The following is a 13,592-nucleotide window of genomic DNA, read 5'->3' on the forward strand; positions in this document are numbered from 1 at the left end:
GCCAAAGTGAGGTTCTCCACTGGAAAAATCTGTTCTGTTTCTGTTTCTTCACTTTATGAAGCACAAACCAATGTCTGGGCCATGCTGCAGCCTCAGCATAGGAATGGACCAAAGGGAAATGTGTTTCTTCTGCAGGGCAGCTCACAAGGCCCACAGTAATTTTGGTCTGGTTTTGGATGGAAGAAACAGACAAAGCATTCTATTTATTTATTAAAGCATTATATTTATTTGTATATCATAGGCTTGTTATGCATCAAAGCTTTGCATAGGCAGGTTGAGCCTTGCATCCAAGTTCTGTTCCAGCTGGAGAACATGGTTACATAACATCACTGATCATGCAAAGAAACAAGGCATTTCCTAGCAACAAGAACGTCAAGATCCAGCTGCAATGAGTTGTTCACAGATTTTAACGCCCAAAATGCTTGGAATTCCGGCACTGGCACAGTTATCAACATTCACTGGTGCTAAAAAATCCCAAGAAAATGAGGATAGTATCAGTATCAGTATATACATCAGTATATATCCCAGTATCAGTATCTCCCCACCAGATGAGATCCCTGTATCCAGCTAGGAAAAATGTAAAATACACAAATCTCCATCCCCAGTTATGGCCCTATTCAAGGCTTCTGTTTGTCTCAAAATTGGGCAAAACCTTTGTGGTGTAGCTCAACAGGAAGAAATGTCTGTGCAGCTCCAAGGTAACACGAGGGCTTGGGTTAAAAGGGGAGGAAGGTGCCCTAATGTCCTGATCTGTAACCTACCTTCAGTGGCTACAAGCTTGTAGAGAGGCAGCCCCGTGCAGAGATTTTCAATGTGTTTGCCATAGAGAACCCAGTCTTTCAAATGCCCCACCCAGGAACTGCCATCTTGGAACTGGGCCCACACATTATTCGGAGAGTAGACATCCTTCATGGTCTGAAAAGAAAAGGTTAGACACCATCAGAAATGTAGCTGTAGCTTCAGTCTGCTGGGGCACCCTTTGAGAAGGTTCCCAAACCTAAAATCACCTTCCTTTGGCTCACAAAAAGCATTGGATAAAGAAGCTTAATGCGTTAAAACCCCATATTCTCAATCTATTCAGTAACAAAATTTGCTAGATATTTATGCCAACAGAGCAAACCTGAGCTGCATCGCTGCGATAATAAGTTATGTTAATTGGCAGCAAGTTTTGCTGTAAATGTGCTAATGGACCAGAACTCCACCTCCAGACAATACTTCCAGTCTCCTGAAACCTCAGCCTGAATAGGGAAGTCAAAATCTGGTCAAAGTAAATTGATCTCTACATTCTGTTCTGAAAAAAAAAAAAAAAAATTAAGCAATATCAAGGTTGAAATATCAGCAGGACAATGAATAAAAGGAAAGTTTGCCTGAACTTAAATTGTGATCACCTCAAAATAGATTACATCAGTTCCAAGGACAGGGGATTGTACAGCTCAAGACAACCCCCTATTAAACTGCAGGGGGACCATGATGGTTCATTATCTTAAAAGAATGTTCTGCATGATATTCCCTTGAAGCTGTATCTTGTCAGGTCAGCTCCATCATTCCTAAGATAGCACAAGTCATTCCTGAGCTGGTTTAGGGGCAGAGTGGACAGTCCCCCTCACGCCACACTGCTCCCATCCAGCCTTCCTTGCCAGCAGCAAGGGTTCCCCACAAAGTTACCTCTCTTTCAAAAGCCAGACGTCCAATCTCTCGCAGCTCTGGGATGTATTCCTTCTTTATTTTCATGATAAAGCAGGCATTTCGTGAAAACAACCTGGTGGCAATATACCCCTGCGATGGAAAGAATGAAGGTTAAATCATTAGAAATGGCTAACGCTGACATTAGTTGATTCTCTCTACTCTTTGGGTCAATCTGGAAGGAACACCAGAGGCTGCAGAGGCTGCTGCTGTGGAATGACTGCATTTCCTTTGTCTCCTTTGGGGAATGGAACCAGCCTGTCCTGGTGCCTGTCCCTAAGACTGAAAGCATCATTTCTGACAGACTTCTGCTGCCCATGAGTGCTGGCAGCCCATCCTCACCTCCAGCCCCATTGAGGTCAGTGATCTCACGTCCAGGAACTGCCACCACAGGTTTCATTACAAGTCTTTTAAACTGCCCCATTGTATGGGTGAAAAAAAGGAGATGGCCAAGGAGGAGGAAAGGTGCTGGGAGTCTTCAAAGCAGCAGTGTTCTGGGACAAGATATGGTGACAATACACTAAAATAATTTCTGATTTTGAAAACTTCCTCAGGGATTGATTCGAGGCAGACTCTTGGATTTACTCACATGTGTGTAGTCAAAAATGGTATCAGAGGAGTACACGCCAGAGCGGACATGGACATCAACGATGTGCTCCTCGCTGTGGATGGTCATAGTCCCAGTGACATAGTTGCTGACAGGATCTCGCAGCACAAAGGTCTTTGGTAAAAAGCACAAAATCATTGTTCATCACCTGGCTTCCATCTTTAGCAGGTGCAACAACCCCCAGTGCTTTCTGCTTTGTGCAAATATTAAATCCCTGAAGAACCCTGGTGCTCTCTGAGGAGGCTCTTGAGGTGGAGGTCAGTTATGAAACAGGCCCTTCTGCAGGCTGAGGAAAAACTGTATGGGACATCCCAGTCATTCTGCGCGGCAGCAGGGACTGGCAGGAGACGGCAGCAGTCTCCAGATGTTTGATTGACCTAAGGAGACGTCTGTCCCCCTGACTTCTTGTTACTTTGCACCTGCACAGAACCACCTTTTGGCTTGACTGTCACCTCTGGCAAAAGCTCTTTCTCTACACTTGGCAATAAGCAACTTCTTAGTTTTAGTTTTTTCTGTGGTTTTCTTCCTATTCTATTCCCCCTGGCCAGGGATCCAACACATTTTAAATGCTCATGTGCAGGACAAGGCTCATCACTCTACTTACGTCCAATGCAGAAGTCTGAGCCCAAAAGATTCCCAGGCAAATGAGGACTGCAGCCTGTAAAAGTAATCAGATTTCTCTGTCATCAGAAACACCAGGCAGTGCCATAAAAAAACCCAGCCCATGAACTGAGGGAAGGAGCTGTAGCACCAGTTTGAAAAATTACCCACTTAGCATGTATATTAGTTGAAAACAACTAAAATTGCTCATTGTAGAGTTTCTGCTATCTGTTTACCTGTAACTGAAAAAGCAGCATAACTTAACCTTTACATTTCTGCAGTTCTCAGAATTCCCTCCTTGATGCCACGTTACTTCTTGATTTGCCTCTACAACTGCAATTATTAGATCATAACTAAGCCCCCCTTCTGGAACCAATTCTGCATTCTTTGCTCAAATGAGGCTTCCACTGACTTCGCTGACCCAAGAAATGCAAGTTTCCCTCTGAACCACCCAAAGAAACAACACACCGATCATTACTGTACCACTGTATTGTACCACTTACTTGAGCATCTTCTTCTCTATCTCCTTGTTTTTAAAAGTGAGGAGCTTACAGTATCAAAAGTTCAACAGAAATGGAGATACTTACAAATGTCTTCATTTTTCTTTCAGATGAGAACAAGAGTCTGCAGAAGGTAAGAACGCAAGAAAATCCTGGAGACCTTCAACTTTTATATCTTGCTGGAGGTGTGGGAAACACATGACAGAACTTTCCTTCATGACTCGAACAAGTCCATATCTACATGTCGTAAGCCTCCTATCTGAATTTTGGGTTAGCGCAGATAACCTGACCCAGATATATTTAAAGCACTCAGTAACTCTCAGTAAATCAATCACTCTGCAAATGGCAATTATTCACTGGTTTAAACTTTAGTCTTGCTGGTTCTACTTTTTTAAATATTTAACAGGATATTATCCAGAATTAAATGACATTGGGAATAACTCTGCTATTCATTTGCACAAACTACATTTTGTCTTCTGAAATACAATCCCTAACAGCCTGAGTGATAGTCTGCAGAGAAGTGCTGGGAAGAAACACCTGTATCATGGTGGCCTCCATGCCAGCCAACAAACAGATCAATTCTTCAGCCATTTCTTTCATTGAATATATTGGATGGGGCCCTGAGCCACCTGATAGCGAGTGGCATCCCTGCCCATGGCAGGGGGTTGGAACTGGATGATCTTTAAGGCCCCTTCTGACCCAAGCCATTGTGGGACTCCGCGAGTCCATTCTATATGCAGGGACCCTTAAAGAGAAGTGCTGCTCATTTTTGATCCACCACGAATAGAGCACGTGCATTGAAATCAGTGTCAGGGCTGGGAACGACAGCTGTGCTTCGCAAGGGAACCTGGGGGTCTTCTGGCCTCCTCAGCATACAAAGGAGTGACATGAAAACTCAGAGGCTCTGTGGTGCACACAAGGTCACAAACAAAAGGAGCAGGATGGGGATTCCCCCTTTGAAGCTGCTGCTGATTTCTGCATTTTATGAAAATGCCAATGGCCACGATATCGCCATGAGAATGTTCTCTGGTGTTCTCTGGTGACTGCGACCTTGCCTGGACTCCTCCTCATCCGCTATTCTGCACCAGCCAGTGCTGGGACCTGGATGAATCACACTCTGCTTTCTGCTAGAAGGTCATAATCAAGGCTGGTTCCCTCCAAATAAAACAAGAACTCAAACTAATAGCAAACACATGTCTGTAATTTCTCTTATCAAAAACAAGGTGAAGGAGATTGTACAGAAATATCTCTCTGCAAACAGGCCTCAATGGAAAAAGAAAAAAAAGGAAATTGCACACATTTGCTTTATGCCACCTAAGTCCACATGAGAAAATGTTATCTCAAGTGAAACAATGCTGTGCTGCTAAGCAATATACCAGAAAACACATAAACAGATCTCAAATTCTGCTAAACCCAGTTAGACTAATTAGGTTGATGTTGCACTCCTCTTGAAAGCTGGCTCTCCCTCTTCTTCCCAAAAGATTCTTTTTTCATACTCAAAAGATATGTCAAAAATACTCAGAGCAGATTTTGACAGTCAAGTAAGTATTTCACAGCAGGAATATAACAGGGTTAAGGCAGCAGAAGTTAAAAAAAAAGCTTTAATAGTTTATAAATGCATTAAGGGGAAAGCTTAATTTGACTTTTCCTCAGGGATTATACCTTCATGTACTCATTTTGTTTGAAGAACACGCAAGAAGCAGCAGCTTCAGCTTTCCTCAGCATTGATGTGCTCAGGCATTATTAACATCATTAAGCTACAGAACTACTCTTAACTTATAAAATTGGCAGAAGAATTTGACCCATTATTTGACACTGTCATCCACTAAAAACCAGGTAAACAGGAGAACCCTGAGCATCAAGTGAAAAGTAAAATTGCAGCATTTCAGTTCAAGTCTGATTAACAAACAGAAATTTAAACATGTAAAGGAGAAGGATTCAATAAAGTTACGTTGAGATTGTATGATCACAATAAAGTCTCATGGTGGCTCATGGGTTTTTTCTCCAGATACTTTTCATAAATATTTACTTTATCAGGGAGTCAGCAAGTAGTGGGGAGAAAAGGTAAAGAGTGAAGCAACACCCCTAAAAACCAACATAACTCTCCATGCTCCCACTTGCACTTGGGTGGCCATGCCATGCTCTAGATAAAGGCAGGGTGACATAGCCTAGAAAACTGTGGCTCAAGGGCAGAATGAATCACATTCCACAGTTAAAAAACCCCCTCAAGCTCCAGCTTCAAGGATGCAACCAGAAATAATTTCATCGGGTTTACTCCTGCTAGACAGCAAGGAAAAGCACATGAACATGTGTGTGCACAGAACAAAACAGTAATTTGAGGCAAGGGTGAAATCTGCAATGTTTCTTACCCTTGGGAGGTTGCTGCACAGTGCTACAAGAATTTGCTATGGAAACAGAATGCCTTGAGCAGAGCTTTAAAGAGGACACAGAGACAAACTTGTACTGGAAAGAAAACAGGGTCTTATGCAGACAAAGCCCCATTCCCTGCCCTTTTCCCTGGCTATTCTACTGCTGTCACTAGTTCCATAAGCTGTGCTCAATGTCAAGTGCCTGAGCTGGCCGTTCGCCACACAAACTGCTCAAGCGCTCAGCAGCTGATGGAAGATGTGGAGGTTCAGGGTTCCCAGGGTGATGCATTTCTGTAATGGCCAAGCTGGCTCTAACTGGTGCAAGACAGGGACAAAACTGCTTTCCAACTCATTGCTAACGACACTGCAGGGAGGAGGATTGTACAGCTTGGTTTCTCTTGCCTTTCTTGAGGAGGGCTCAATCAATGGAATTTCCAGAGGCTATAAGAGGATTTTCTAACATAAGACTTTCATGTGTATTTGGCATCTTGGAGGCTAAGGATGTAACCTGTCTCCATTTGGCATCCACAAATCAGTCCCATTAGAAGAACTGTAAATCTTTCCCCTTGGTAATTTATCACTTTCATTCACCGTATTTGACACCTTGAGCAAAGTACGAAGTGGATGTGAAACAGATGAAAAGCCGAGTGCTCCGCTCACAGTGCTGGCAGACTGCTGCACCTCCTCGGCACCCCCAGCAAGGCCCCAGGCAGGAGCAGAAGGACACAGTGTGGCCCTGAGCAGCACAAGTGAGAACTGGGCCTCCCCCTTCCCAAAGAAAGCAAGATCCCCTGGCTTTTGCAGGAACAGCTGCAGCAATGATCCTCAGCAGTGGATGGCACAGGAGAAGAGTGTTCAGAGACATCAGCTCCGAGCGACACCGAGTCCCCGTCGCGCCGTTCTGGCAAGGCAGAGGAAGCTTTAGTGTGCAAACCCACCCTGAACTGCAGCCAAGGGCACAGTCAGCACACGGGGACTGGCAGAACTGCTCTCAAATACAAAGCACTTTGGGAGTTGGCAAGTGAGCTCCTCTGGGAGTGCTGCTTCTGGAACCTGGAACAGGCACAGGGAAAAAGCAAATCCAAATTACCACAGGCTCCTGGGCCATGGCTCTGTGTATCACTGTCAAAGTCAGAGAAAGATTAAAATCGACTTCCTAAGTGGCAGGTGACAGAAAGTGCCCCATGTCACTGCTCCTCCCTCACACATGTTTTGCTACCTCTAGTTTATGGGCCCTTTCTCAAATCAGCCCTTAGTCCATAATCAGCTGCTACTCTCCTGAAGGAGCTCTGGGAAGATTCTGAAGATTCTCAGGGCCATGTCTGACAACCAGAAAGCAGATGCTGAATGAGCTCGGAAAAGAAGGTCAGCAGAAGAACTCAGCAATTCCTACGGTTTAGAGCCAACCTCGTGATCTCCCGGGACTCACTGAACATTTTTAACACAGCAAGATTAGCACCTCCCTTGGTCTGAACAGTGGTTTTGGTTATAGGTACGACTTCAAGCTGAGTCCTTTGCCACATCGGCACAAAGTGTCACTACAAGTTTACTGGCAATCTGTGCTCTGCTTCTGGTGATCATTTTGTTCCATGTGAAAGTTACTGTTAAATACATTGAGCTTAGCATGACCAGTTTTCTTTCAGTTCCCTGTATGCAATGAATTCAATCAGGCTGGTATCAAAGCCTGCTCTTATCAGAGCACTTCCCCAGGAAACTCGTCATGCTTCTGTGAACACAGGGCACCTGCAATAAGGTAAACCCATTTTCAGGTTTAACTTTGGGATATTATGTATAAAAAGTAAGAGTACACATCAATTACCAGCAGAGCTGGCCTGGCCTACCATCCAAATGGAGTTCCCTGTAAGTACACCTATCACTTTCCCACAAAACTCTTAAGGCTGGGCAGCTTTTAAACGGTTTTGAGCTTTTCCTGGCACTGAGTGAACTCTTAGTGATTTCTGTAGGGCTCACAGAGTGAAAATGCCAAAGGGGTGGGGACTGCAGGGGTGGAATCTCCCTTTTGGCAGGGATGGAACTCCACATGCCTACTCAAACGGGAAAGAGAGAAGTGCTCTGTTCCAGGGGCGGCACACACACGGGAGGCGTCCACAGGACAATATGCTCTCCTTCACGACTCAGAGGCAAATCAGCAGTCTCAGCAGTCACATAAAGTTAGGGCTCAGCTGTTTGCTGAGAGCGTAGGAGAACCGTGAGACATGAGAGACTCAGCTGCAGGATGGTGACACCGGGATATTTACAGCAGCCTGAAACTGGTGCAGGAAAAATTCCCAGGCATTACTTTCAAATACTCTGAGTTGGATTGGGACCTTTTCCATAAAAATCCTCCTTTGCAGCAGGTGAAATTTGGGAGTGATTCAATGTACAAGGGATTCAAAAGAATAATTGTTCACAATAGCTATCCCAAAAGAATTTTTCATCATAACAATTGGAAATCTCTCCAAAAGGTATCACCGGTAGTTCGGACAAACATGAGCAACAGCAAGCTCATGAGCTGCTGAAGCTCTGTAAAGGGGTAACAAATGTTTGGTGTTCCAATTTTCTGAACAGAAGTGCTTGTGCCGCCCCTTAGACTCCTAGTCCTGTGTTCAGAGGATGAGATCACTATGAGGATGCTGAGGTTCCTTTGCTGCTGTGTTCCAAGTACAGAGCTGGACCGTGCACCCATGTTCTAACTCCTCACAACAGGTGTACATGGACATTTCTCAGACCTGCTCCATGTCTGAAATCAAAAGCTCGGCGTAAAAAGCTCACTCTTGAAAGCAAATACTTCAGAGTACCTTTTTCCAAGGAGTTACTGAATTGGGGCTGGGCAAGTTTTAGAACCCACTGTGTTTCAACGACCTTCTTGCCTGAGCAAGGTGCACTGCTGGGGCTAAGAGCCATTTCTATGCATGTGTTCTCTAAACTCATCAACAAATAATTCTCCCGCATATTTAAATCCTCTTCAGCTGGACCCCACTGCAGAAAGTGCTGAGCCTCTACACAAAGTAAATGGGAAGTCAAAATTATTTTAAGACAGCAAATAATTTGATGCAAGATGTTCAAGTGTTTTGAATTTCAAATGTTCATTTCAGATTGTGATTGCTTCTCTTCTTGGAGTTTTCCTGGCTCCTGCTCTTGCCAACCACGTAAGTATAGAGCTACACACAGCTACTCACTGCTGCCACAAGAACTACTGGCTTTAGCTCTCACCTCTGAGAAATCTATTTCTGGAAGTGAAGCTGCATTTTTAAGTTTGATATTTAGAAGAAAACTTCTTTTTAATTTTTCTATGATAATGAAGAAATTATTTCCATGCTTGATGTATCAAGGGAAAAAGACAGTTACCATACATGGAATCAGGAAAGTCTGTCCTGAGATGAGCATAAACACTGAAAATAATGATGTGGAGAGAAACAAATATTAACGTGATCGATCTGACCACAAAATACAGTAGAATACTGTAAGTAATCTGGCACCAGCAAGATCCTGCTGGGGAAAGAACAGGAAGGGATTATTTTGATTACTTAAAAAGTAAAGGCTTCCCAGTCTTCATTCTGAGCCAAGAAATTTTCTCCCCTTTAATCTGATCTCCAAGAGCAATAATTTCCCAAAACATGGCTACTAGAGCTAATGCTTTATTGAGTGAAACACTACTGGGAATCCAGGAAGCTAAATCCTTACCTCTTTTTATCTTTTCCAAAAATCAGAACATGGAGAAAAACTTCAATGGGCAGCCCAGTGAAAACTCAAACCACTCTGACACCAGGGTCAGCACCAACCCAAAGGAGGGGTCTGAGGCCTGGAAAACCATCTGGGACTTCAGGACTGTAAGTAACTGCCACCATGGCACAAGCAAAACGGCAAAAGGGACACAAGTTTTCTAAAAACCACCAAAGCAGCAACAAAACTGCATCATATTTTAGAGGAGATGCTTGAAAACGCGCTCCTTCAGCCTCGGGACTGTTTCTGGTGTCCTGTGTGCTGCGCTGAGCTTTTCAGCAGCAAATTCCTTCACCTGCCCTCAGCAGGAGAACACATCATACACGTGGCATTACAAGGTCTCTCATCAGCCTCCATGACACATTTACCTAAACAATATAATTGAAAGGACAATATTTTTCTTTCCCTATGACTATTTGCACTGTAGAAAGCCTTTCTTTTAACCAGTGCCTCTCTCCAGCAACCACTTCTCTTCCCTTGTGTACTGTTTGCAACAAAAAGGGTTCTTTGTTTAATTTTAATAGGGCTACGTTGCACCAAGGTGTTCTCAAAGAACACCTGCATCATTGCTACAACCAGCAAGAGATTTTGGTTTGGCAAACGCTTTCCTACACCACCTCAAGGAGACAAGGTAGGATGGTGGTTGAAAGTGGGGCAAAAGCTGACTGTCAGTGAAAAGCACTTGTTCCTACACACACAGGAGAAAAGGCTCCAAGAACTGAAGAGAACCTTCTCAGCAGGGCTGAGTCCCTGTAAAAGTTCCTTCTAAAGTTGCACTGCCCAGGAATAACCCCTTCCCCGTTTCCAAAGAAGTGTGTACGAGTTCTGAACTCCAGTTTTGGTTTTCCTAAATGCTGTTTTCTGCGTTTGTTTCTTTGATGCTCAGGGACTTGGGCCTTACCAATTGCCACCCAGAGAGAATCGCTTCATTATCTCGAGGAACAGACTCCAAAGCTTGAGCCCATATGGAAAACGCATCCAAGCCCTGTGCAGAGGAATTCCCTCCTACCTCGCTTATCCAGCTCCTGGTGAGTCTGCTACTGACAGCCTCTGTGTTCCAAAATTCGACAGTTTAACAGGATTACAAAAAAAGTTTCAAGCAAATTTGAGCATATAACTTACTGAAATCCTGTGGTTTTCTATGACTTTCTATACTTCAGTGTATACACATGTAAGGAAACGCAGCAGATCTGTCACTCTTCTGTACAATGACCTGGAGCCCAGCCACTCTCAGGAAGGTTCTGGGCTCTAGCTCTTGGCATAAGCCTGGAATTTTAGGCAACTAGTTGGAAGCGTTTCAGCTGCATTTTTATTTTCTTCTCAGTCCAAATCTAATCAGTTTTTCCTTTTCTTTCAGGATCAAACTTTTTAAGAGGATCAAACTTCTTATCAGGATCAAACTTCTTAGAGCGAGATATTTCATGATTGAAATTTATGATTAATTAACTGCCTGTTTATTACTGTGGTTATTCCTGATAAAGTTTGCAGAAGAAAATTCATAGAACTGTGTATCCATAAGTAAGATTTTTCCCCTCGGTAATCTTCTCTTGATCATATTTTCAATCATTTATCTTTTTTCTGCTCTATCTGGAAGCTGTTGAGTCTGAGTAAAATTTATCATCAACCTATATTGGTCTGTGCTGTGTTTTTACAAACCCTTTGAAAAAGCAGAAGCAATTCCAAAGACAAGTCACAAAACTAATGTTCTTGCAAAATCCCAATTTTGGCATTTAAACCTTTTCCAGTACAATTTCCCAGGGAGACTTCACATGCTGCCTTGAGCAATTATTCATCAATACTAGAAGAAAATGGTGCTATACCTACTACGTTACCCATAGTTAAGATAACACGAGATCAGTACAACTGATTTTTATTTTGACTTCTAATTAACATAGAAAAACTTAGTAATGTGATGCAATGTGAAATGTTTTGTTTTAAAGATAAATACTGCCATGCAATACAGCCAATTGTAAATAGACAGATGCACTATTTCTCTGACCAGCCCAGAAATGGAATCGCAAATAATAGAATAAGTGTATTAAATGAAATCTGGGGTTGAAAACAGGTGTTATGCTAAAAGTAAAGCAAAAAAACTCTGAGCCTACTTTCTTCATCTAAAACTTCAGTAACTCGCTCTGTCTGGAAAACACCACATCTTCATCTTCCCTCCTCGCTCAGGGGCCCTTTCCTTGCTGTTTGAAAGGAGTTACTCTAAGAGACACTTTACCCACTCAGGAACACCCCAGGGTTACTCTAAGGAAAGGACATAGCAGCCTGCTCTCTTCAGGAAAAGCCTTTTGGGGACTCTAAGGGTCAACTGACATGAAAACCAAAAGCAAAACTGCACCCAAGAAATTTTTAGTGCCTCCAAAGATGAGCAACCGTAGGGTTGCAGTATTTAAACAAAAGTTCCCATCTGACTTGCCTGGGGTTTCTGGAGAGACTCTCCTCTCCTTTTCCAACTTGACACTGCATTTTCCCTGAGACCACACAGGCACAGCCCTCTTCCCTGATCCTATTGGGAGGCACTGGGAATGTCTGTCTGGGGGCTGTGGAGCCCTGTCACAGATGATGATCCCACGCGCCCCCAGGCAGCTGGGATGTGACCTGAGCAGAGCCTGTGGTGCAGATCTCGCAGCCCCGCGGTCACGCACAGCACAAGAGCCCGGCAGCCTCGCAAACAAACAGGGACAGCCGCTGTCCACTCCAACCAGAGCCTCCCTGGCCTCCATGCAGGGCACAGCAGGGCACAGCTGCTCCTGGCAAGGGACAATGCCTGCTGCAATACGGTCCCGCTTAAAGCCAGAATTCCAACAGGAGAGCAAAATACCGTCTGCAAGGTCCAGCTGCTTGCAAAACTGCTATAACTTCATGCACTTAGGAGGAAAAGTCTGTCAACAGTTATAAATGAATAAAACTGGAAATGTGAAAATGTCTCAGGGCTGCTCTGCCAAGTCCATGGAGGCACAGATACCTCAGCCCTCACCACTGTATTTTAGTGGGTGCTATGGTAACCTGATAACATACAGGGCATTTTGGAAGGTAAAAAGGCTTTTCCTTATTTTGTCAAATGCAAAGCTTTTTATGTTCTTCTTTAAGCCCTAGGATATCTCCGGTCTTAAGTTTGATGTGAATTTTCAAAAGTAAATAGCACATGTCAGAAAAATACTAGAAACATATTTAATTTTTCACTGCAAATGGATTCCTATCTGATAACTATCAGACTCCAGCAGGTCAAAATGTTCAAAAGTACAATCCCCTTATTTATCAAGTAGTTACAGCAGGAAATAATTTTCAGGGACAAGTGACAGGGATACAAATGGCAAAATAATTTTATTGCAACATTCAGTCCTTCCACTGAGAATTCTGAAAACATATAAAAGGTGGGAGGTTCACATTGCTCTTTCTACCTGCAGGAGCGTCAGCTCTGCAGTCAGGATGAATCTCCCTGTAAGTATGCATGCTTTTCTTCCTTATAAACTGAAACTTTGATCCAAACCCATTCCTTTATCCCTCAGAAGTGCTTCTGCCTCTCTAGAGCACAAAGGCTTTCTCTGGGGACATTTTGCTCCTCCAGAATGAGCAGCTCAGCCCCTGTTCCCCAAAGGAGCTGAGGAGGTAAGGATCTTTTCACAGCTTGCCTGTACATGATTCAGAAAGCAGGAAGCCTAATCCATGTCCATCATTGTCAACGCTTTTGCACAACTGGAGCACTGCACTAGTGGATCAACCCCTTCCCTGTAATGCCAGAGCACGAGAAATGGAAAAGCTTTCTCCCCACTCTTGTAAAATACCTGTGTGTGCCTGCACAGGTCTGAGAAACAACTGCAGATTCAGCTCTTGAAAGAGCAAGTGGGAAATGTGTCTCCTGTGCAGCACCCTGGGGTAAAGCAAGGGTGACTCCCTTTTAGGGCACTGTTGCAATGCCAGGATGAAAGGAGGACCTTTAAACATCAGATTAGGAAAAGGGAAGGAGGATTCTCATGACCGGATTTGTCAGCCAGAGCTGCAGGTACACTTTTGTATTTGATTTTCATTCCAGATTTTGACTGCAGTCCTTCTTGGACTTGTCCTGACTCCAGCCCTTGCTGATTACGTGAGTACAGTGAC

At 43.8% G+C, this 13,592-nt stretch overlaps 1 protein-coding gene across 1 annotated transcript; it reads right to left on the reverse strand.

The window, feature by feature from the left end:
- Window positions 1–202: 202 nt before the first annotated feature.
- On the reverse strand, window positions 203–3,724 carry GKN2 (gastrokine 2). Its single transcript, XM_010390723.4, has 6 exons — window positions 3,478–3,724; window positions 2,895–2,948; window positions 2,273–2,404; window positions 1,666–1,776; window positions 762–915; window positions 203–464 (listed from the first exon to the last, which is right to left on the reverse strand). The coding sequence occupies exons 1-6, from the start codon at window positions 3,487–3,489 to the stop codon at window positions 373–375; spliced, it is 555 nt and encodes a 184-aa protein (XP_010389025.3). The 5' UTR covers window positions 3,490–3,724; the 3' UTR covers window positions 203–372.
- Window positions 3,725–13,592: the final 9,868 nt, after the last annotated feature.

This window comes from Corvus cornix, chromosome 22 (genome assembly GCF_000738735.6).
Source record: "Corvus cornix cornix isolate S_Up_H32 chromosome 22, ASM73873v5, whole genome shotgun sequence".
NCBI classification, from domain to species: domain Eukaryota; kingdom Metazoa; phylum Chordata; class Aves; order Passeriformes; family Corvidae; genus Corvus; species Corvus cornix.

Coding starts and splice junctions, on each gene's coding strand:
- GKN2 (XM_010390723.4), bottom strand. Junction 2,405..2,894: donor CTCAGACTTCTGCATTGGAC/GTAAGTAGAGTG, acceptor TTTTTACCAAAG/ACCTTTGTGCTGCGAGATCC. Junction 1,777..2,272: donor CCATTTTTGACTACACACAT/GTGAGTAAATCC, acceptor TTTCCATCGCAG/GGGTATATTGCCACCAGGTT.